The sequence below is a fragment of the Acyrthosiphon pisum genome, chromosome A2, assembly GCF_005508785.2.
Source record: "Acyrthosiphon pisum isolate AL4f chromosome A2, pea_aphid_22Mar2018_4r6ur, whole genome shotgun sequence".
NCBI lineage: Eukaryota > Metazoa > Arthropoda > Insecta > Hemiptera > Aphididae > Acyrthosiphon > Acyrthosiphon pisum.
This window is the reverse complement of record NC_042495.1, coordinates 102,669,011-102,695,141: the sequence shown is the minus strand read 5'-3', so window position 1 is coordinate 102,695,141 and position 26,131 is coordinate 102,669,011. Positions and strand designations below refer to the sequence as shown.

Sequence of the window (26,131 nt, the reverse complement as noted above, 5' to 3'; positions counted from 1 at the left end):
GAATATAAGTACACTTTATTCTAAATTAAAATTTTTTTCCCAACATTAGTATAATCTAATGTAATAAATCAATTAATGATTATATATAATATAAAAAATCCAAACGTCTTTTTATATGTCGCTTTTCGCAAAGCGGTTAATTATTACGTCAATGTTTATGTAAATTTCCCTTTAAACATAGGATAAATAATATGTCTGGGGGGGGGACTGGGTCCCTTAGCCCCTCTGGATGTGTCCCTGCGGTTCGACTAGATACACAGGGCTTTTGAGTGGGGTATATGTTTCTTATTAGTTTGGCTGCCATTAAAATTATAAATGCTCCAACTGTTGAAGAAAATTAAAGCATTTTTACTGTCCTAAAACGTCATGACAGACATAAATAAAAACATAAAAACACACATCATTGTAAAATCTATACATCGAACATTCATGATCCACTCTGAAGAGATTATTCATACATATAATATCATGTTTAATATATTATTATGATTCCAAATCGGTTCCACATAGGTCATTTTTCCTAAATTAAATATGCCATAGTGTCATATTATAGTGAATTAATCTACTATCACATAGGTAAAATTTGGAATTTTGGAAGATCCAATTATTTATTTATGTTGAAATCACAAAAACTAATTAACTAAAAGACTAAAAAATAAATGTGTTCAATGTACTAATGTGTACATGGTACATGTGCACATGTGTATAAACATTTTTTTCAAATCTAATACTCCCTGGATCACAAAATGTTTAATCTCCTTGAATTTAGACCGTGGTCCTAATCAATAAACTGATGGTAACCGATTTTCTACTATCTGGTTACCGATTCCGGTATTGCAATTAGCCTGCAGACAGCCTACACTGGGTTGAAATTCTTCTTACTTCTATGCCCCATCGTTGGATTTACTTCAAACTTGAACTAGAAGCTAACGCAGTAGTTTATCGTTTATTATTTAATTGCTATTGTGTTCTTACAATCAACCATATTTAGTTTAGTAACCAACTCTTTCAAACTATCCGTAAGTATTGATGTAAATTCATAATTTTGTACGTAATTTACTACCTACCTAAATACTTAAAAATGTATTATCACAGTAACATTTTCTTTTCAAAGTATTTAATATCGTGTTTCAATTTTTGAAACATATTGTCTTACTTTGTATTTTTAGTAACGATTCATCGTAGTTGAATATCGTTTTGATTTTGAATATCAAATTCGTTTTATTTGTGGTGACTTTTAGATCAAAAGTTTTAGTGAATGCGTAGGTATTTTTAGATTCATAAAATAATAGTCATTATATTAAGATTGATAATTTTAAAGAACATAATACACAAGTACTTGTTAATATTTTTATCTCACGATGTATAGTTGTTTTAATCTGATTTTATATTTTTATGTTTTATCAGCAATATGTCAGGACGTGAAGGAGGAAAAAAGAAGCCTTTGAAAAACCCTAAGAAAGAATCTAAAGAAATAGATGAAGATGACTTGAAAATGAAACAAAAATTAAAAGAACAACAAAAAGCATTGAACGATCTTAAAACAAAAGCTGCACAAAAGGGACCAATGGTCGGTGGCGGAATTAAGAAATCTGGCAAAAAATAATGCATGAACCATGTAATTAAGAAAAAAAATATTAAAACATCCTATGTAAATAACAAACCCTCCTGTATGATGATTTCAAATTAAAATACAATGTCGTGTTATTTACTATAATAATAATTACAATTTTATTTTATACTTCAAATTTGTTCATTATTATTATAGCTTCATAATGCTTTATGATGATATTATGTAGCAGTCAACAGACTAGACATAGAACGAGTAAATATTATTATGGTTATGATATAAATATTTATCATGATTTATGGTAGATTCTCTCACCTGTAGTGAATCAACTAAAAAAATAAGATTTTTAAATGTAGAGTTGCTGCCTCTACCTTGCGGAGAAATTTATTGCCTCTATGTGTATAAAATATACTCCTAAGGCAGGTGCTTCGGTTCCCATTTTATGTTTACCTAAGCTAATTTACTGAGTATAACATGAACAACAAGTACATAACCTCTAGATTGTTACAAATGCATACATTTTTAAAGCCAGTGAGCAATATATATGGTTGTCGCGGGCTACAAAATCCTAAAAGATATACTAATGTTATCCATTTCGTGGCTATTGTAAAAGAACAACAGATTTTATGTAGGCACGGATTATTGTAACTATTATATGGCAGTATTATAAACATCTTGACTGTTGCCCAAAACAACATCGGATGGTCACAATTCCATGAATCTGACAAATCTGTGAAACCAGCTATACGCAGGCTCCTTAAAAGCATGGCCATAGTTCCTATAAGCTAAACTATATTAACTAGTAGGTATTCACTAATTAAAATTCACTACCGTGGAACCCTGCTATCCACATTTTGATGAAAATAACAACAACTTTCCATGTCAACAGTCGCAAGGACAAATTCCTCTGGACACAAACTCCGGTCCAGAACAATAGACTGGGAACATCACTTGTAAGGGAGCTAAGAGTACAGCATATTCAGATGTACCATAGCTGTTGAGACCAGATCATCATCTTCTCTTCACACACCCACGACTTTTTACTTTTATAATTTTTGCTTAAGTTGAAAAGAAATACACTATATAAGTATCAATTTATTAAGTTGTCTTCAACTATTTACTAAAAAAACACCATCATCTGGATCTCGGGCAGTCGTAGTTCGCATACAAAAGTATTGAATATTTTTTAGAGAAACCAAGATGGAGCATATTATTATAATCTAATTTTTGGGACGTACTAAAAAACAGACCCGTAGACCTGCGAGTCCGCAATTTACTGGTCTACTGGTCAGTGGTCTGTATTTTAGACCAACGATCATTCTTACCTGTAGACATTTTAAAATTCAATCTACTTAACCAATAAAATAAATTGTTGTAATAATTATGTAATGACACAGATGATACCACAGAATCACTGATAATTATTGATAAAAAACACGTGCTTGTCTGGATGTCTGATAATATAAAAAAAAAGATAACAATATTATTATTAATAATTATGTTTAATAATTAAATTATATAATATTATTCAATTATTTATTTGTATGTTTTAGAATCAAAAATTCATACAGAAATTGTATTTGATTTAATATAATAATATAAAGCTGTTAAGGTAAGTGATTCAAGTACTTAACCACACAATTCCATTAATAATGTTATTATTAAATTACTCAGATATACAATATTTGTTTTCAAGAACATTGTTTCTCATTATTTTATTGATTTTAGATACTATATTCATCATGGATAAACGATTCTCTAAAATTGGCGATGATCCAAAGTTTAGGCGTGTGCCTAAAGCTGATCGCAAAGTTAAGATTGATAAACGGTTTCAATCGATATTCAACGACAAACGATTTAAAGTTAAATACACTATTGATAAAAGAGGAAAACCCCTACGTGGTTCTACTACTGATGACTTTAAAAAGTTTTATCATATGTCCGATGATGAAAAAGATGACACAGATTCCGAACAAAATTCTAGTGATGTTACACAAGAATCAGAGTCAGAAGAGCAGACATTAGTTGAAGAGGATGATGATGTAGAGAGTAACATAATCTGTAAAAGCATCAAAGATCGCCGCTTAAAAGATAAAACAGTAGATTGTGCTAGAGGTGATGGTGAATTGATGACTGACAGCTCATCAGATGACGACACATCATCTGATGAAGAAAATGAAGGTAAATATATTATCTATAAAAGTTTATAGTATTGTATTACATTTAATGAATATTCTGTATTAATATTTTTCATAATATCTAGAAAACCTGGAACATTGTTGGGGAGAATTGGACAAAGATGCTAATAATGTAGAGGAAGCCACATCTAGGTTAGCCTTGTGTAATATGGATTGGGACAGAATTCAGGCAGCTGACTTGATGATTCTCTTTAATTCATTTTCACCTAGTGATGGTTACATCAAATCTGTGACTGTAAGTTTATAAACAAATGTCTTTACTAAAATTACATGTAATATTTCTATATAGATTTATCCATCTGATTTTGGTATAAAACGAATGCAAGAAGAGGAACATAAAGGGCCTTCTGAACTAATTTCTAGTAACCCTAAGGAAATTGGTTCATCCGATGAAAGTGATCAAGTACAGTTGAAATATTTTTTGTAATTCATAAGTCATATTTAGAGTACCAAGTTTTTTTTTAATTAGGACGAAGAAGAGGGTGGTAAATTTCACATGGAGAAATTACGTAAATATCAACTTGCAAGGCTTAAATATTATTATGCTATTATTGTGTGTGACTCTCCTGGAACTGCTGGTAAAATATATACAGACTGTGATGGTATAGAATATGAAAGCAGTGCAACACGTTTAGATTTACGATTTGTACCAGAAGATACTGAATTTGATCAGGTAACTATATATGATTGGCAATTAACAATAAGCATAATACAGTACCATTGAGTATTTATAATTTACTGTGTATCTTAAGCTGACAAAATGTCGTGTGTTGCATTGAACAATTACACACTTGGTCTCTAAAATGTTTATTAATATTTATTTATTTGATAGTTGATACAAAAATACATTGTGTGAATATGATGTTAAAATATAAATAATTATGACTGATCAAAGTAGAATAAATTCATTAAATTGAATAGAGAAAGGAGTCTAAACTTGTATAGAAAGTAATTTAATTAAAATTGAAAGTAGTGAAATTGTAATCATTAATGTCAGAATGTATTCAGGAGAATGTTAAAAGACTATTAAATTACTCAATATTGGTACATTATAATATATTTTAAATTAAAAAAATACTAATTTCTGAGTTATATCTCATCTATAATATTTATATTACAGTATAATATAATCTTAATTCTTTTAATAGTTATTAAAATGCCAACATGTGTAAATATTTTAGCCTGAATTATGCCTAGATTTTTAATATGCATAATAAAATTATTCTATTATTAAATGTTTTATAATTTTATAGGAACCAAAAGAGGTCTGTGATAAATTACCAGATTTAACTAAGTACAAACCTCATCTATTCACTACTACCGCTTTACAACAAGCGAAAGTTAATCTCACATGGGATGAGACAGATCCAAGACGTAGTGAATTAGTAAATAAGCTTAAGACAAACCCAAAAAGTGAAATTAATGATAGCGATTTACAGAAATATGTAGCTTTTAGTTCTGAAGATGAGAATAGTGATGATGAATTTGTTGAAGAAAATAATGAAGATGGTGATTCTAAAAAAAACCCGATTGATAAATACAAAGAACTATTACAAAATATACAAGATGAAGAAGAAAAAAAAGCGAGTAAAGATTCAGAATTAGAAATTTCATGGGGTATTGGTTTACAAGAAAAAGTACAAAAATCAGTTGATGAAAAATCAAAGAAAAATTTGACACCATTCCAGAAAATGATGGAAAAAAAGAAAGAGAGAATGAAAGAAAAACAAAAACTAAGAAAAGAAACAAATGAAACTAAAGATAATGAAATTGATTCAGAAGATGAAGATAAACAAATAAAACAACAAGCAGAATTAGAATTGTTATTAATGGATGAAGAACCTAGCGAAAAACAACATTTTAATATGAAAAAAATACAAGAAGAAGAAACTAAAAGCTCGAAAAAAAAGAACAAAAAGAAAATTTTAAATGAGAAATCTGCCAGTGATGCTTTCTCTGTAAGTTATCAAATTTTTAAACAACCATTGAATTATTGTTTTTTATTCTTATTTATGTTTTTTAGGTTGATGTAAAAGATGATCGATTTTCTGCATTATATACATCACATCTATTTAACATTGACCCTGCTGATCCAAAATTTAAAAGGACAAAAGGCATGGAAGAATTTATTTCTGAAAAAGCAACAAGGAGGCAACAGTACGATACTGAAAAAGTTAGAAAAGTTTTAATATTATTTACAATCTTGTTGGCATTAAGAGGATGTCAGCGGATTTTTTATTTTCTCTCTCTGGCCCACACACAACATAAACAAAAAGCATTCACATTCCACATAAATTTTTTTGTTGAGATTTTTGTAAACTCGAGTAAAATCATCCTGTATACAAATTATATAGAATCATATTTTAGAGGCTATGACGTACCGATTTGTCTAAATAATGTCTCAAAATAATTTAACATCTGTTTAAATGTACAAAAATTTTTTTTTATTTTTTAATCTAATATAAGATCAAATAATAATAATATATAAAACCTATATGTCAAACTCTCAAAAATATTATCCTCTATAATTTTTGTAATAGGAGATTTTACTCAACAATTAACCAAAAATCATTAAAAAAAAAAATTAGTTTTACGTAGACACATTTTGTCTATTTTCAGTTGTTGGTCTGAGATTGAAAACAAATATTGTGCTGACATCCTCTTAAAATAAAAAAAAGTAGACACAATACTGTGAATCATTGGTATGTATTATGAAAAAAATTGGTGCTCAAATAATTTTAGGTTATTTAAACCCCTCATAATATTGTTGTACTGACCTATAAAATGTCCTATTTTTATTCTATCAATACCCATATTTAAGGTGTTGCCTGAGCAACACTTGTACCCTATGGTATACGCCACTGCTATGATTGAGTATTCTTTTTATTTGGTCTCATTGAGGCAAGATAGTATTGTAAATTATAATTATACAAACAATACAAATATCTAACTTAATGTTAAAATTTTAAGCTTTTAATTCAAACCCAAAACTAAAAACAAAATGAATATAAAATAAATAATCAAATTGTACCTATGTTTTGACCAACAAATTAGGGCCCACTTCTATCAAAAAAGAATGCAGTCATTATGCGTGTATCCATAAACATTAGATAATAATATGAAAAAAAAAGAGGATTCAGCACCCCCAGTTTTTTCATTGAAACTGCGCCCCTGGTTAATACCCGATTATTCTTTTGATACACTCAAAATCCTATATACTAGAACTGAATAGGATAAAAAATAATATGTAAATTCAATCATTTACATAATTTATAATTTGTTATTTATAGGTTGATGTTCCTCCAAAAAAGAAGTCCAAACAATCAATTATTAATCCAGAACTATCTAACCTTGTAAAATCTATCAAAAGTAAAACTAAACATAATAAATAAATTATAATCAACTAGACTATAATAGTTGTATTGTTTGTGTGCCTACTGCTAGTAAGTAGTATTATAAAATAAGTTTAATGTATGCTACTATAATTTATTATTGTATACATTTAGTTACTAAAATACTAAGTTAGTAGTTAGTTATACCTTGGTATAAATTAATTATGATTTATATTAATACTAGCCACTAGGTATAAATGTATAATATATATTTAATTTCCATTCTGACAAATGACAATGCTCAATGGTGGAAGAATTTAGTAGAAACAGCAAAAAACATAAATAGGATCGCCATTCGACAGTAAAAGGTAAAAAAAAAAGTAAAAATATATTTATATAATCAATAGGTACATTATATTCTATAATATCATTGAATTGTTCAGTTTATACTCAACAGTCAACAGTGCAGTTTAAATAATTCAGAATTGAACAAAATATAATAAATAATAATAGTATAATTCAGTCACAAAAAATTATCACAATATCTACAAGCCCAGATGGGGGCACGTTCCCGAGGCCCATTGATTTTGGCGGCTCATCTTTATCCCCAAAATATATTTTTTTCACGTGCGCAATACGGGGCCGGAGTGGCGCAGTGGTCACACAGTTGACTTACGACTCACACAGTCATCGGTTCGATTCATAGCAAAGTGCAAAAAATGTGTGTGATTCTACGCAGTCACCATTTTCCCGTGCTGTCGTCCGATTGCGTCATCCGGTTTCCAACTAGGTCCCACTCCACTGGGAGTGAAGACCGCACATGTCTCCTCTTGGAGAAGGGGGTAGTATCATGCATATAGTGATATATACATAGATAAATAGATCACATGATCTCCCTACTACCCACTTGTGATAAGCATTGTCAAAGACCTTGAGGTCGTTACAATGAACAAATATAGAAAAAAAAAAAAAAAAAACGTGCGCAATACAGTATTCAAAAAAAAAAAAAATTATTTAAGTAGGTAGAAAGGTATAGTAGGTAAATTATTATTAATAATTATACAATAAAATTGTTCTCAATTTTATATCACGAAAAATTACGATAAATAATGAACTATGTTTGCCAACAATTTTGTTTGTTTGTTTTTTCTTTTTTTTTTAGGGCATTTTAGATTACCGATTTAACTATTTATTATTTAAGTATATAAAAAGGTAGTTATAAGAAAAAATTATTTAGCTTCTGTAAATTAGGTATCTCAGTTAAAAGTATTAATGCATATTATACTAAACTTTAGAGGACCATAGTTAATAACATAGCGGACCAAAATTGATCATTTAACTGTCAAAATGTTCAGAAAAAAAGCTTTACCAGAATCCAACAAAAAATATAGTGGTTACAATTTAAAAAAAAAAGTCGATTTTATTATTGGTACAACTGAGTGTTTAAAAATATTAAAAAAAAACACGTCATTTTTTTGTTTTTACGAAATTTCGTATCATTGATCCATAATTGTTAAGATAACACGTGTACAATGACAAAAGCTACATTCTGTATATTTTTTGTATAGTAAAAATTATACAATGATATAAAGTCGTTAATATGTAATGATACAATTATTTTGAAGTTGAAAGGGGGCCCACTAAGTGTATGGTTTTGATGGACCAATTGATAAATAATATCTATGGTTATTGCACTCAACCCTTATTGTAATAATTTAAGCTAGAAAGCCTTTATAATAATATAATAAGCCTTTATTATAATATTATAAAGGCTCTCTAATTTAAGATGTAGGTATTTATTTTCTTATCTAATATATAATAGGGAGTGTTAAACGTAGGACGCTAATTATTTTGGAAAACACTTGTTTTTGAAAATATTTCTTTAACATAATTTTAACTAGTTAAAAACGAAACTTTTTGGAAAAATTATATTATATTATTTTTTAAATTTTCTTTAAACTTGTGAATATTTTATACTTAACTCATGAAAAACTAGTGCAAAAGTAAAACGTTTAAAAATGATAATAATATAATAAACCCTGTTTTCCAGCGACTTAAAAATATTTACAAAAACGATGATAGTTTTTGAAATAACGAGTGTCTTTATTTAGTATTACATTTATTGCATTATTTTGTGTTGCATTATATAATTATATAAGTACTGCAATAGTGCAATAATCTGGTGTACCTACCTTATACATTTATACAATATACATAATACATATTATAGTCTATATATCTATATCTGACATATGTATAACTGTGTAATGTATTTCTGTTAACTACAATTTGATACTTTATAAGTGCATTTTATTGTAATAGCATTTACATCTATAAAAGTAAATTATTAAAACTCGAAGGCTTCTTACAGCTATCATATTATCACTATTTTTATTATAGCGCAGTCACACGTCATTATATTAAAAATCAAATTTTAACACTTGACTAAGGTAATTATACTACCTTGCACATGACCTAGTTGAAAAGCTCATATCCCCGAACAAAACTCAGACGTATATAAAAAAATGACAGGTAAAAAAATCTTCGATCACCTGCAGACTGTTACAGCCTACAGGGGAAACCTCCGATTGCCGTAGGCATTGTATGAGAGACAATATTACCATTAACCGAATTGTTTTTTGTTGATTAAAGAAAAATGTATAATTTTTTAATATGATAAATGGTATATTTATTTGTTTAAATATATAAATATAGCCATATAGGTATTTAAGCTAAGTAAAATACAAGTTAAGTGTTATAAATATTGGATTTTTTACCGTACTTTATTCTTTTACTTTTTCAAATGATAAACGAACACCAATATTTTTCGTGTTTTGTCTATATCCAGATAAAATATAATTATTGTGCCATCAATTATTGTCTTGGGCTCTTAGCTTATAAATACTTCGGAATTCCGATTATAGTATTTCAATTAATTTGGGATTGAATTTGCCACGAGATATTTGTCACGACTTTGTGTAAATGTTCATGAGGGTATAATAACTAATATATATTTTATTATTTATTTTTATCTCCTCTATATATTTAGACTTTAGAGTATTCTAGTCTATCGTTCTAATATCTTACATTTTTACCAAACTATTTCAAGTGGAAGGTGCCGATTTTTCACAATAATTGAATTAGGTAGTCTTTAAAATTTGAAAATTATATTTAGAAACTCAGGTATCGTACAATTTTCAGATTTTGATAACAATTTTGTTTTCTGAAAGAAGAAGACTTTTTCAGCTTGAATTGAACTCAGATTTTTATTTTATTTTAAATAATGGTATAAAACAATTAGTAAAAAAAGTTTAAAATTTTCTTTTTTTAGACGTTAAAGTTTATAATTAAATTATTAAAAACTGGGTTCAATGCCAGATGCAGTACCCTGTATTAATTAAATTTGATTGATTCTACGGGGATAGGATCATTATTCTAATATTCTTGTAGATTGGTAAATTTAGGTATATTAAATAATATACTATATTATAGTTTATCAAGTATATGCTCTTGTATTTTTTAGGACAAAATTACATTAGCATCAGCCACCAGGCACCTCGATTGAAGACCTGGGGGCAACAACCAAACATATTATCCTTTTTTTGAAATTGTTCAATGGACAAAAAAAACTTTGTAAATTCCAAAAAAAAAAAAGTTAGAATTTTTTTAAAAATGGTCGATTTTAGTTTTAGGGTACATACAACATATGCACTTATAGATAATGCTTAAATTTTAATAATAAGTTAAGGGAGCAATAAAAACTTTTTTGTACATATCTTGTTGTTGCACCGTAATTAAATACTTTTTGTTGACTAAAATCAAAACCAGACATCTCCATTTATATGATATCTTTGTATTTAACCGTCAGATTTTTCTGGTTGTTGCACCAAACGACGCAATTTTTTTTTTTTTGATAATGTACAATCAAAAACTAATTTCAATCAAAATACGGAGATGTCTCGTTGTTGCCCCCAGGTCATCAATTGTAGAATATTTTAGTCAAAAAAAAATTATTATTATATTTTACAAAAAATAAAATATTAAAAATTAAAAGAAGACGGGTAAGTACCTACACATCGCATGCAAATATATTGAATAATTCAAGTTTAATAGTATATAGGTCTCAATTTATCTGGCAACGACTGTACCTATTATCACCAGTTGATATATTCGTCAATCATCATTAAATTTGTGAAGTAACCTGATTTATTATTAATAATTAAATATAATAAGAAATGGTATCTTACTCGTATATACTAATATTAATTATTATAATACCATGTATAAATTATAAAGCATACAATATAATACCTATTAATTATTACCTATACCTTACTGCTATACCTATATATATTTTATAATTCTTTAAAAATAAAACTGTGTTTCTATAGCACTAGTATACCACTTGCTAGTAAAAAGGTCATACTTAATTTTACTCCTAAATGTCAATAATTTATATTTAAAAATACCAAGGTCTGCTGTCTACCAGTAAATATTTTATGTTGCATAATATGTATTAATATTAAATATTAACTGAAGTTACAGTGTAAACGTGCAATTTAGATTCAACAAAGCTTTCACATAAATATTGTCTATTACTATAATACTACTATTACTACTATTCCTACTATTCCAGATTACAAGTAGATACCTTTAAGGCAGTAATACCTGCCAATTCCAACACCCTAGATACTCGGACACTACGATAGGTTTCTTATATAGAAGTGAATAATATGTATTGTAATTTTTTACCTAACTGCTATTTTGTTATTTGTATTCAATTTAAATATATCTAATCATTTTTAATTTATGATTACTGTCTTACTGAACATTGCACAACCATTTTTTTTATAAAATACATACATTCTAAAAATACATTTTATTTAGTAATAATACTAGTATATTGACGTTACATAGAGGCCACTTAAGTATTTCACAATTTCCACAAAAACAAAGGTTCCCGTCTATATTATTATTTATTTATTGACCCTAATTTTTGTCGTATTAGTTAATCTTAATTGATGGCTTCGGCGACAAAAACAAGGCGAGACGATAAAAACAAAATACCTTTAATATGTTTGTACGGTTTTTGTACAAAGTACAAACATATAAAATAATAAATTTTAAGATGTATACACAACGATAATAATAAAGAGCTATAGGAAGGTATACATAGGTACACAGTTCTTATAGTCTTACGACTTATTACTTTATTATAGTTATTACCTATTATTATTATTTTAAAATTGGTGGGACGTCATTTACCTACTCAATTTTTTTTTAACATACCTATAATAAATAGGTGCACCAGTGCTTACAAATTCTGATAGTTCTGCAAGCCAAAATTAAACAACACGATAAACGTATCCGGTTGACCGGTTATGTACCTACTGGCTACAATAATATAAATTTGAATAATTGCAGTTATAATAGTAATAAACATTTATACGTATCACGGGTACTAGGTAGGTAGTTATTATTATTAAAGTACGTACCTATAATCTGATAGGTACGAAGCACGAAAATACGAAATATAAGAAAACAACTCTGTTTACGTCCCGGGGAGATGATTAATGACATTATATGTAACCTACTCGTGACGCCAAATTCTTTAATGCGCGTAATTTTAAAACGCAGCGCCGTCGCGGTTGAAGGTACTCACCATCATTAACTATACATTCTTGATTGTTTTTAGTTTTTACGCAGCAAAATTATTACCCCTCTTGTATACACTATATATACAGTACCTATACCTACTATATACCTAGTCTATATTATTATTTTATATGTATAGCCATTTTCCCTTCTATAATATGTGTATAGGTTGGTACCTATGTTTAATATACCTATATATTGATTATATAATATAAATACTTATAGATATTTTGTAGAAGAAATAATCAGTACATAATATAAGTTTATAACCTATTACCAGCTAATGATATTTTAATGTTTTAAACATTTTTAAACGCTTATAGGACTTATAGGTATGTATTAGTAAAATCCATATATATAAAGGAAAGTGTACTTTACCAATAATCAACGCAGGCCGAACCTATTTACCTATTTGAGTTATCGACTTGAAATTTCGAGGTTAGATTTTTATAATAATTTCATCGGGCACTAAGAAAGGATTTGTTGAAATTTGCATTTTAAAGAGGTGCTCAAACAGGGATCTTGAGGTTCACGATGGAATTGGAAATTTTATTTTTATTTATTTTTTAAATAGTTGCCATTGGTTACAGTAGAAATTAGTATTTATTTATTATTGGTTAATTGGGCAGATCAGGTACAAGCTAGCACCAAATCAAATTATTGAACATTGCAATTTGCAGCAAGTTACCTACACCCAAAAACAGTTGAACAATCATAATTTTTTTAAGTTGCAATTTTTTACGGACAACGGAATGCACGGGTTCAGCTTGGTATGAATGTTTGTGTGTAGATTAAACATCTGGGAAGAAGACAGACTAATTTAGGAATGGTTAAATTTGGTTTTTCTTTATTCATCTGATATTAGTAGTTATGTTAGGTTAGGATTTTGTATTAATTGATTATATTAATCCACCATAGGTAGAAGACGACCAACTTGGTATAACTTTGATACTTTAGAGTTAAATCATACACCTACGTACAAACAGCACGGGGTCCGCGATCTACCGTAGGTAGATTGCCTACCTGATAATATACTGCTGCGAATCATGATTTTTATTCCGGGAAACGGAAAAGTTAAGATACATTTTGAACACCATACACCGAATATTAAATAATGAATTGTACAAAGTTCGAGTCATAAGGAGTTTGTACATTTAACGGGCAACGAAGTGCACGGGATCAGCTAGTATAATATAGGTAATACGCATAATATTAGTACATAGGTATTATAATATTGTCATTGATACCTACCTCGACACCCCGTGCCAGGTTATGCATTATGCAATTCAAATTATGGTAGACTTTCTTAGCGAAAAACATATTATTGAAAAAAAGAATAGTAATACTCAATAATTCTATAAAATATAAAATATATATTTTTTAGTTTTTGATAATTTGATTTCCATACGTCTTATTATTTGTTGTATTCATTTAAAATTTAAAATGGAGCGATGAAATAATAAAAGTTGTAAAATAAACCTATATATATTTTCATTTAAAATGTTCAAACTATAGATACACACGATTATTACGTCTTTTCGTGTCAGTAAAACTGCCATGAACTCAAAATGTTGTATACAGTACCTATAAGTTGCACTTCTTCTATTTATAAATTTGAAATATGACAACAGCATACCTACTTAAATTCTAAGTGGAGCGATGAATGTATGGCTTTACAATCACCTTGTGGTGGAGTTAAATACTTAAATACATTAATTGTAAGCTCTGGTGGTTGTTTTTAGAAGCAAATTGGGTCTGGTTGGTACTTTGCCACTTTTGGGGAGTCAAAAATAAATTGTCTCAGTACTTTTCAAAATAATCGGGATGAACTAAAACAAATTTACAGAAAAACAAGAATATTTACGCAATAATAGTTTTTGATAATATCGATTTTGGTATTATTGTTACCTATACCTAATTCAAAAACAAGTAACTGCAGAGACTTGAGATTTTTAATATTTGTTTACCTTGTCAAAAAGCTTGAAAATGTAATAAAGGTATATTATACTACATATTCACAATTTTTATTACGGATAGCCTTTGAACTTGCCACAAATTATTTTAACTAACTGTATTATTAATTTGTAATATTGTAATTTATATATTTTTAGAATATCCTTAGAAATGGAAATTGACACACCGTCTGGCGGAATCGCTTTTCGGAGTGAATTACCATTGAATTCAAATTTAACACTCCCATTAGTCATTACACTATTACAGTGACGAGTGTCGAGTGACATATATACCTAATAAATAACAAAGACATGGAAATGTGTATTCGAAATCCATACCAGGTATGCAGTAGAACGAGATCTTCGTTTTTAAAAAAAAAAGTTCTCATCTATTGTTCTAAGAAACACGATGAAAGCAGAATAATATAGTATTTATACCTGTTAACTATCATAATTATGATGGTAACGAAATGTGTAAAATAATGTGGTCATTATGATTCTTAATACTTCCGAACTCTGCTTATACGTTTTACTAATGCTTAGAAAAAAGTGCATATTAAATATTGTATAATATATTACTGATTTAAATTGTTTATAAATTCTATAATTTATTCCACGAAGGGGGGGATGCATGTATTGGCATTCTGCGTCATATGAAAATATTAATTAAAGTAATTTTGCTATTTTTATGTTATATGTACTCATGATATGTTTATTTAATATTGTAATTGCATGTACTCTCACCTCCAGCACAGCCTTTGACTTTGGAGGTGATCCAACAACAATTTGTTATTTAGTAATACTTCCTGTGAATATTGCTTGATGGAGAATTAATAAATTATTATTATTATTATTATATTGAAAACACCGGATAAACTGCCATCTGTAAAATATAGTTGATATTATGACCTTATAAATTTTAGATTCTAAGCGGAACGATATTTTTTTCATAATGTTTATTTTTTTTTTATTCTGTAAACAAAATTTCTACCAGAAGAAGTACTTATTGATTTCAACATAATATAGTATCTTATCTTTTAGCAAATTGGATCAAGATGGTACTTTAGAGAGGTCATTTTTCGATTTTCTCAATAGTTTTTTAACGCCACGGGAAAAATTACCAAAATACCCTATTGCTATGCTATTTTTTTTTCTCACGCTTTGTTTATCATATAAACAACTAACATTTTAAAATAACCGCTAAAAAAATGAAAATGTATGAATTTACATAATACATTTATGAAAATTTATTTAGTAGTTGAAAATGTTAAAAATACAATTTTTTTTTGTAAGCAATTAAAGTTCAATTTTTGACAACATTTATCAAATTTAAAATTTAAAAATGATTTTGTAGTTAAAAATGTATAAAATATTCAACTTTTATAGCTAAGGATTGAAAATTTATAACAAGGTTCCACGTATAAGTAGGTTATTATGTAACCAAAAAAATCTCAAAAATATAAATCAGTTTTTTTTTTTATAGTTTTATGTTAAATCTGTTTTACAATTACATATTAAATAAACAAGATTCAAGATTAACGATTTTAGTTATTTTGCTGTAATCTTATTAATTCAACTTACCGGCTACCATATTCATAATAATCAGACTTGGGTAAAATACTTTTTAGAAGTATTTCAAATACTTAAATAAATAGTATTCAGAATACGTAATCGAATAGTGGCGTATGCAGGGGGGGTGTCAGGCAGATATGACATCTCCCCCTTAAAAATAAGTATCCGTTCAAATCATGAAACGATGACTAAATGTTTTATATTATATATCATTTTTTTCTTTTATTTTATTTTTATTGACTATTCTATCATAACAAAGTGGGAGAAGATTTTTTAGAGGGATGAGCAAAAAAAAGGTCAATTCATGCATATAATTATGATTTATGACACCCCCTTAAAAAAATCCTGCATACTTTATGATTTTTTTCAGTAAATTTATATTTCAATAGCAAAAAGATAATTTTTTCAATTCTGTGACCAACTTGTGACCTTCTGTACAGCAGAGCACTTATGCGCATATACCATATAAAAATATTTTAGCTACATGCCTATACATGATCTGTCTGGACCGTCTCAATTTGATAAAGAGGAAAGAGTCTAATAAATTTACTATATCAGATTATCGGCTAATAGTATAGACCACCGTCCCCACCCTACACAAACAGCATTTAAAATCTAAATATCTCAAGACAAAAGCAGCCACGGGTTGCGTATTTTTGTACGTAAAAAAATGATATTTTTAATTCTTCTGTGTTCATATTATTACATATATAATATATTTTAATAAATAATAATGTAGTATTATATAATTTTATTATCACAGATACTGTAATGATTAATTTTGTGAGAAGTTGTGTTGAGTTTTGAGTACGCTAATAAAGGATCTAGCCATCTAGGCCTTTGATCTTGGGACATTTTTTTTAAACATTCACTATGGACGGGGAATGGGGATTGTGGTCATCACTCATCAGCGTCCAGCATCGGCCGCCTCGCACAATTTACTGTCGTTCATAAAGCGTATGCAAGTACAAAATGTACAAATGAATAAGTGATACATAGTGCATCGTACAGTTATAATATAATCCACTAATAATATTTTATTACCACAGATTAAATGAAAAATTTAATTAAATTTAATCTGTGATATTACCGAGTACCGACAATTATTTACCGCCTCCGTCGGGCGTCGGGCCACGGAACAATACAATTATATTTTATTTGGATGTTTATGGCTATAGCTGTAATGGTAAATGCCAAATGGGGTAACTAATAATTCAGAGCGGGGCCAAGGCGGCGATCCCGTTGGCAATTTAACAAGCACGCGCGCGCTTTGTAATCATATTTTTCTCGTCGCGCGTGTGTACCCCTAAGATCCAAAAATTATTTATGGTAACCACTAACCCGTATTCGAGGATCTAAGGTCGTACCTACGGCCTGCCAGACACTACACGATTGGAAAATATATACATCAATATAGGTATTAACTAAGCATCGGTCGATTGTGTTGTGTGTATGACGCTGTGACAGTATGACCCAAAACAATAGTTACAATCGATCGACAGTCGAGACGACGATGGTCGGAAGGAGAAATGAAATACGACACCTAATACTAATATACACACACGTATTTTCTATCGAGAAAGCTTAAATATTTCAAATACACCGCATTTTTTAATAATATAATGCATAACTGTATAAGTAATCAACTCGTTAAATTTCGTCTGACGTAAAAAATGTGTTACGAATAATTATGACATGATTGTTATTGTATAACTACAAGAGACCTGGAAAAAAAAACAGAATTTTTTTCACGATAGTCACGTGGGCGCGTCAGCCAGGACCGTGAAACGTGAGGTGGTAGCAAATAAAAAATTGCATTTTTCTCGGACGGCGAGATTTCAAACCGCAACGTGGCAATGTTGAATGTTTGTATTCTCGGATCCTCCCGCGGTGGGGTGGTCTCGTCCAACCACGTTTTTGTTATGAGTTTGTGCGCTCGAGCGTGGTTGTTCGTTCACACGCGGTTACGCTCTCCACGCGGCCCATAGTCGTCTCGCCGTATAAAAAATATAAATACGCCGACGGCGGTGGCAGGGTAACCGCGGTACAGGCGCGAACTCGGCAACGCCGCCCGCCGGTAACCGCGTCTCTCGCGCCACGATAGCCGCCCGCCCGCGCACACAATATCAGCTATGCGTTCGTGGCTCGTCTCGATGGCGCGCACGATGCACGATACACAGACACATACAGTAATAATAATAATAATAATGATTAATGGCTATGATAATAATAATACGTTCGGTGGCGGTGGCCGGCGGGTGCATTTGGGCAGCGCGCATGCGCGTGCACAGGACCGGTGAACACCTCTTGAACACTCGATACAAAAACCCGCGTGTGCGCGTGCGCATTAGAGCCATAGCCACAGTAGTTCACCACCATCGCCACCACTTCCCGCACCATAACACAATCAACGATCAACACCACCCCACCCGAACCACGACAACACCACCATCGCCACCAGCGCTACCGCTACCAACGTCCACACCACCGTCACCGTGCATTTGCATTGGCTAGTTTTTCGCGTCGTTGGCCGCCCGTGCGCGTTCTGGCCGCATCAATTTTTTTTTTGGACTTTGACACCCATTCCCGTGGTCGCCGCCGTCGCCGTCGTCACGATTATGGTGGTCCGGACGAACGAACGAAACGATATGCAATCGTCAAACGGCGGTACGATGTTTCGATTACAATGTCTCTAAGTGACATTTGTCTAATGTATCTCTTATTGTTTAATTCTTAATACCCGTTTTTTTCCCCGTTTTTTTTTTCAATTTTTTTTTTTGTTCTATTATAATTTTTTTACGTTTTTTTTTTTTTTTTTTTATACACTGCATTAATTTTCTTTATTTTAATTTAATTTTAAATTAAACTTCTTTTTATTAAAAATTTATACTTGTACTTAGTATTCTAAATTAGCTTAAGCTCGTACATAATAATATAACTCACAGAAACTACCACCGTTGTCGTCTTACGTTTATATATTATTGTAATTATATATACGTATCTCTTCTACACGCGGGTGGATTTCGATTCGTCGTGAAGTATAAGAAAAGTCACAATATTGCTCGTTCGTATTCCAAAACCACAATATCAAAATTCAGAAGAAAAATGTCAACCGCCGTTGATACGTCTCGTAGTTGCACCTAAATTTTTTCCCCAAACAATATCTACCTATACCAGTACCTACTACTACCTATAGTACCCCGAGGATTCGTCGTTAGAATTTTTTTCTCGGTTACTAGGACATCGATAAATTAAAGTAAAAATGAAAGATAAACCGAATTCAACTCGCATTTATGACGAGGATGGATTTCGCAGGCGAGCTGCTTGTATATGTGTGCGCAACGATTCCGATGAGGTAATTACAATTTCTTTATGTTATAATATTATTCCGTGCGATAAATTTGAGTTTTTGATATATGTCATAAATGCACACTGCACGCGGTGCATCGCTTTGCAGTTTGCACTATCATTTTCTGATTTCTGATACTATTACGTCACAATTTTATGTAATAATAATTATAATAATAATATGTTTCTAGTTTTCACCACTGTAATATTGTAATGCGTCAATTAAAATTAATTCTATTCATAGAATTCAATATTTTTTTTATTATAGACGTACACTGTATTGCACAGCTATTAGCATAATAATTGTCTTATGTTGTTGAATCTAAATAGCTTTTCATTTTTCTAAATAATATTGTACAACCTATGTACTCAATTGCATTATATTTTTAATCATCAATTGTCCTAGGAAATTCTATATGGAATACTATACCTACTTAGGTACCTGAAATAATATGCATAGTACATTTTTGTGTAATTGTGTTCATTATAATTTCCACCTTTGGAACTGTCTGAATTAAAATATTTTATTTTATTTCGTGATTTTTAAATCGGGGTTGATATAGGTAGACGTGCTAATAATAAATTATTGATTATAACATAGGACAAAGTGGAAAGTTTGTTTAATGTTTACAATGTCTATATTGAGTTATTATTTTTAATTCTAGTATCTACCTACCTATACTTTTTCAAAATTTAATTCTGCAATAGTACCTATGGAATTTATTATTTTAATGAAAAAGAATTTGTTGAATTTATTTTTACCCCGCGTTTTTAGATTAGCCTTCTTATATCGTATTAATAATGTTGATTTTAGATAAGATAGGAGGTACCTACCTACCTATTACCATTTATTACATACATATATATTATAGATTAAATAGTATATATATTTTGATCAATGGTATTACAATTACATATTTAACAATCATACAGGTTATTTTTAGTTCTTAGAAATATTAACTAAAAATAACATTTTGCAAGGTATTTGAATGTCAGGCAGTCAGGTAGATTAACAAACTATCTTTAAATCAGTTATGCATATTTTTTATAGGTACGTAGGTACATTATCTGTATATTCGCCTATTATATAAATATCGTAATGTAAGAAATGAAACTAAATACTATATAGTATGAAATTCAAATATACTTACTCATAAAAATGTTTCCTTTAAATACCAAGATAAATAGTTTTAACAGACTTGACATATTTTAAAGTAGTTTATGTAATTTTTTTATCTGAAGGTTATTTTTAGTACTATCGTTCATATATTCCCGGTAAAATAATATGATAAAATATTTATTTCAAATTAAATGTATAGAGTATTTCTGATTTCATTGTACCCACCTACCTAATTGTATATTTTGTTCGAGGTTTAAAGTTTTCGCCCTTTTTGTTTTTAAAACCTATTAGTGTTTGTACTTGCCAACATATACAGCTATTGAGCTATATAATTGCATAATATGTAATACTTACTACTGCCTACCTAACACTTTATAATAAACTATATTAGTAGGTATAGTATAATAATAATATAAGAGTAATGTAGTACTTCACACTTAGTTCTGAAAATGGTTTTGCATTGATTACCTACTTTAAATTTACAATTTTAACTGTTATAAAGTGATTACTGCTATCAATGGCAATGAAATCCAATAATTGTTTGCGCTTTTTAATCATTTAATATCGAAAACTAAATTCCAATTTTGGTGTTAAATCTTAATATGATTAGACATACTAACTACACGCGTATATATATTAATGGAAAATAACAAATTCAATTTTTTTTAAAACATTGTGAAGAATTAAATTAATTTTACACAGATTTTCTACTTATTATTATACTGACCTAATACTTTTATTAAGTAATGTGATATATAAATATATAATTGAACCTATATTATATTGTGTAATAAATAAATTATCTCTCCATATTTAAGATAATTCTAACTACTTGTGTTCTTACTATGTAGTTCTAATATTAATTTATATTATCTAAAATACAGATTAATTGGATTATACTATTATTGTAATTAAGCTTTAATTGATTTGAAATTGTAAAACATTGTAAAATGATTTTGATTAGGTTAAAATATCATATTAAATATTTTTTTTTAATTTCACTTTTAATTCTTACCATGGACCTATATAAAATTATTAAAAATGTCATTATATTGTTATTCTTTTACAGAGTACCTATTTAATATAAACTATAAAGTAAATATTTTGTTTGTAAGTGCATGATAATAGACTTAAACTATTCCAGCAGTAGATTTATGCTGAATTTTTATATATTCAGTAGACGGGAATATTGCTAGCATATCTAAAAATGTAATTCAGATTAACCTTTGTTTCATGTCAAAAAATCAAAAATAGGATTAGTAAAAATATAGGTGTATCCAATATTTTTAACCTAGATCTACCATTAACCTAACATATTGCAAAGAAATCTTATTAAAAATAAAAATAGGGAATTTATTTTAATATATTCTTATTGGACAGTTATAACCATAGTTTGAGAATTAAAGAACCTAAAATCATCAAATAAGCAGTCAAAAACGTACAAATATTAAAAATAGCAATCTCAAAAATCTTACCTTCTCCCCTACTGAATTAACTAAATTACCTATATATTATACAAAGTATGTCCTTGATATTTATAATATGAATCTTGTAATTCATACTTTAATTTGGGTCAAAGTAAATTCAGAAGCCGGGTTAAAATAAGTGGGTAACATTTTATAGACCATGTCTTTGGGATAATAACTTCGGTAATTAACTGTTGAATTTGTATTCATGCTCGTATTCATGTTAAATGATATTATGCCAAAAAATACCACTTTTAATTCAATAATTATTTGAAATTGTATTCTAATAAAAATGTTTACTTAGTGACAATTATTATTTATTATACAAGTAATATTACAATTAGGTGTCTATTGACCTTAAATAACCTTTTATCAGTTTCAACTTTAGAATTTAACCTATTTATCTATTTAAAGTGTTATTCTATAAATGTATTTATTTTAGTGATTCAGTAGGATAAATTATCTTGATTTTTGCTTAGTCTTAAAGTAGTTATTATCTACTTAATTAATTTTATAAAAGAAATCTAGGTATGTAATGTTTGTGCATCAATTTTAATAGGTATATTGTATATGTTATAGAATTAATGGTTTTAGATGTTTAAACTTCAAACTGTAATTTGACTAGGCCCCAGCCAAACATTAAAATAATTTATTTATGCAAAAATGAATCCTTTAAATATTGACAAAAATCATATTTAAAGTAGGTATTCTGTCGAAACCTGAGTGATAATTTCCGTTCATGTTGGATCTGCTCCAAGGTTATGAATGAACGTATAAGTTAAAATTACCTACATATACTTAAACATAATTTTTTAAAACAATGGTTATTTTTAAATGCAACTGTAACTAATACTTGCATTTGGCTATATATTTGTTTTTCATGAATAGAATTATTAAATATATTGTTAATTAAAAAAAAAAAAATCATTTAAAACGTATCATTTTAGAGCTTTATTATAGGATCATAAAAATTTGTTATTACAAATTGTATAAAATAATTTAATCTGGTATCCACAATAAATTATATAGGTAAACAGTAGTATTATTAACAATTTTTATTGTAAATAATAATAATTATTAATGGGTAAATTCATATACTAATTTTCTTGTAAATAACTAAATTGTACTGAAATATTTTTTTTCTATAGTACATTGGTATATTATGATAATTTAATGAAACCAGGTACCTAATTGTATTACTTGTGGTGTATACTGTATATATACTACAAGTAACCAAATTAAAATTTTTTTTTTCTGTTATACAAAAAACATATTGTTATCAAGAGTATTGGCCAAAAATATTAAGATTACTTAACTAATAATTAAAGATACTTAAGTATTATATCTACTGACTATAATTTAAAATGTATAAATTTAAATAAATATGCCTTCTTTGAATTTGTCAGTAACTATAATTCTATATTATACCTACAATTTAGAAATAATTATTTGGGAAACTATATTTTAGTACCTACCTACATATTTTTTTAAAATAAATTCAATACTCATCTTGATAATTTTTAATTCTGGCTAGTATGAATTTACTTTGAATATTACCGTGATTATAAAATACACACAATTCAATCGTAACTATGTACTGGAACTAAGGGATAGACACAACAAGGATATAAGGTGTCCTAAACTTTTTTTTAGAAATCTAAAAGTATATTGTGGACATTTTAAATTTTAATAAATATAACTGCTAAGACAAAAAAAAAAAAAAAAATACAAATTTTGTTTATTAAGAATAATAAAATTACTTTTAAAAGTAGGGGTTTGCTAACAGAGTTATGAGGTCCAGGGTGCAAAGCCCCCTAATTATTAATAAAAATAAAGCACTAGTATTTTTCATCGTTAATTGTATTTATTTTAACATATTTTTTAACAATTGTATATATTATGGACATTAATTGATAACTATTTATAAATTTTTTTTGTATAATTGAATTGGTTAACCATAGAGTAAATTGGTCAACACCATTGGCGCAACTAGGGGGGTGCACAGGGGACTTGTGCACCCCCAAAATATAAAATACTTGATCTATAATATTTTGATTATTTTGAAGTAAAAGTTATCAATAAATACAAAAAAGTTGTACCTTCGAGTATATTGAGGATTATAATAAGTGATTAATAGTGAGTACTTCACTAATTCACTATTATGTTCCAACCATAGACCTATAAACTAAGTTAATAAAAACTTAGTTTATAGGTCTATGGTTCCAACATTCCCTGCTATAACAGTATAACAAATAATCTTTAGCTTAGGTAGGTATTTTATGTTGTATAGAACAGGTCACAGTTATGTTGTTTTTAATTATTTGTGTAACATTGATCATACCTATAATAATATTCAACAAAATAATTTAGAAAACAGGATAATGATATTTCTCTTTATCTTTGGCAGGATATAAGACATATCTCATGAATGTGAGAGTGTTTTTATTGTTTCCTTGTTTATAATTAATTATTATAATTTATAAAACAAGCCTATATTTTAGATAACATAAATACAATAAAAGTTATTGGCTTAAAATGTAATAACTTTTTTCAAAATATTTTTTCCACAATATTTTTGACATACGTTTAAGTAGCGTAATTTTTTTTTTTTTGTCAGATCTTTCTGTTATAGCCTGTATATAGAGTATGGGTCCGGGGGTCTGGGAATTCTTTATAATTTGTGTACCCTCAAAAGTATAGGTCTAGTTGCGCCTATGGTCAACACTACTTATTACTCTTAATTGATTTTATAATATTTTCATTATGCATCGGCATCAGAGGCAAAACAATTAATTTATTGTATGGCTTGTTGTGATACACAAATTTTGCCTTTCCACTAATTCTAAACTTTAAGTAACTGGGGCATAACTTGTGTTAGTGATTTGTTGGTTTTGTTAATTATGATTTGTGAGTAAACTAAAATCTTGTAGGTAGCAATACTGAATACAATAATACATGTTATATTAAAACAATTTTATCCATTCCCTTACAACACATTAAATTCATATTATGGTTTTCAAAACCATACATCTACATATAGTATTAAACATGATACTTAATCAATAATTAACAATAGGTAACGAATAAATATTGAACATTGGTATAAATAATTTAGTTATTTGTTGGACTATAGCCTATTGATGTGGGTACTTAGTTACCATGACAGGTGGGTAGTTATTTTTTTTATTAGGTCATGGACATTGTGCCAAAAAAAAAGAATTGAAAATTAAATAACCTGTGTAAACTTATGTTGTATATTAGTTAGGTATGAAATTCACATTGCTACTACATCTAGTATGTTATATGATAAAATATCTAGTTCAAGGTAAACTTAAGTAACACTAATGTGCTCTTTTTTCATATTCCCATACATTTATATAATAAATAATGATAACAGACTATTGTGCACATTATATAGGTATATGATACTTTTTGAAGGTGTTGTTGGTGACTTCATCTAGTAGACCTGAACAGTGGATTGTACCCGGTGGTGGTATTGAACCTGAAGAAGAACCAAGTGCTACTGCTCTAAGAGAAGTAGTCGAAGAAGCTGGCGTTGTGGGCAGACTACACAGAAGACTTGGTACCTTTGAAGACAGGGTTAGTATTATTTCTTTTTTAAATAATAAATCGCCTGTGAGTCTATGTCTAATATTTGATTTACTGTTTTAGACTCATATCAGACGGCATAGAACAGATGTGTTTGTTATGATTGTAACAGAAGAACTAGCTGAGTGGGAAGACTCTTTGGGCATAGGTGAGATTTTCTTAAACATTAAGGGAAGTTGAGGTGCATTAAATTTTGATATTTTTACATAATATTCAATAATTTGTTATGATGAATATTATATTGTAAAATTGTATTGCTCACGTTTTTGTTTCAAGTATGATAATTAGATGTATTTTCACATACACATC

The 26,131-nt window shown here is 28.6% G+C and overlaps 3 protein-coding genes across 4 annotated transcripts in view; all 3 read left to right on the top strand.

The window, feature by feature from the left end:
• Positions 1–841: 841 nt before the first annotated feature.
• Positions 842–1,748, top strand: LOC100165010 (translation machinery-associated protein 7 homolog). 2 transcript variants are annotated; one of them, XM_001952272.5, is made up of 2 exons: positions 842–1,019; positions 1,408–1,748. In XM_001952272.5, the coding sequence occupies exon 2, from the start codon at positions 1,412–1,414 to the stop codon at positions 1,604–1,606; it is 195 nt and encodes a 64-aa protein (XP_001952307.1). In that variant the 5' UTR covers positions 842–1,019; positions 1,408–1,411; the 3' UTR covers positions 1,607–1,748. The 2 variants fall into 2 exon arrangements, with proteins under 2 accessions (XP_001952307.1, XP_016660055.1); XM_016804566.2 differs by lacking the exon at positions 842–1,019 and adding an exon at positions 1,137–1,262.
• Positions 1,749–3,054: 1,306 nt separating this feature from the next.
• LOC100163672 (ESF1 homolog) lies at positions 3,055–7,182 on the top strand. Its single transcript, XM_001948149.5, has 8 exons — positions 3,055–3,182; positions 3,299–3,751; positions 3,834–4,003; positions 4,058–4,171; positions 4,238–4,441; positions 5,022–5,726; positions 5,792–5,941; positions 7,059–7,182. Exons 2-8 carry the CDS (start codon positions 3,313–3,315, stop codon positions 7,158–7,160), a joined length of 1,884 nt encoding a protein of 627 aa, XP_001948184.2. The 5' UTR covers positions 3,055–3,182; positions 3,299–3,312; the 3' UTR covers positions 7,161–7,182.
• Positions 7,183–18,765: 11,583 nt separating this feature from the next.
• Positions 18,766–26,131, top strand: part of LOC100161516 (diphosphoinositol polyphosphate phosphohydrolase 2) — a 10,586-nt gene continuing 3,220 nt past the window's right edge. Inside the window, exons 1-3 of the mRNA XM_003244664.3 lie at positions 18,766–19,634; positions 25,652–25,813; positions 25,886–25,970. Coding sequence (XP_003244712.1) covers positions 19,542–19,634; positions 25,652–25,813; positions 25,886–25,970 — 340 coding nt within the window. The 5' untranslated portion in view covers positions 18,766–19,541. The remainder of the gene's footprint in view (positions 19,635–25,651; positions 25,814–25,885; positions 25,971–26,131) is intronic.

Excerpts from the sequence above, each read along its gene's own strand:
- LOC100163672 (XM_001948149.5), top strand. The coding sequence starts at position 3,313 with ATGGATAAACGATTCTCTAAAATTGGCGATGATCCAAAGTTTAGGCGT. Across the intron at positions 4,004-4,057 it reads GTTACATCAAATCTGTGACT|ATTTATCCATCTGATTTTGG; the intron begins GTAAGTTTATAA and ends ATTTCTATATAG. Across the intron at positions 4,442-5,021 it reads AAGATACTGAATTTGATCAG|GAACCAAAAGAGGTCTGTGA; the intron begins GTAACTATATAT and ends ATAATTTTATAG.
- LOC100165010 (XM_001952272.5), top strand. The coding sequence starts at position 1,412 with ATGTCAGGACGTGAAGGAGGAAAAAAGAAGCCTTTGAAAAACCCTAAG.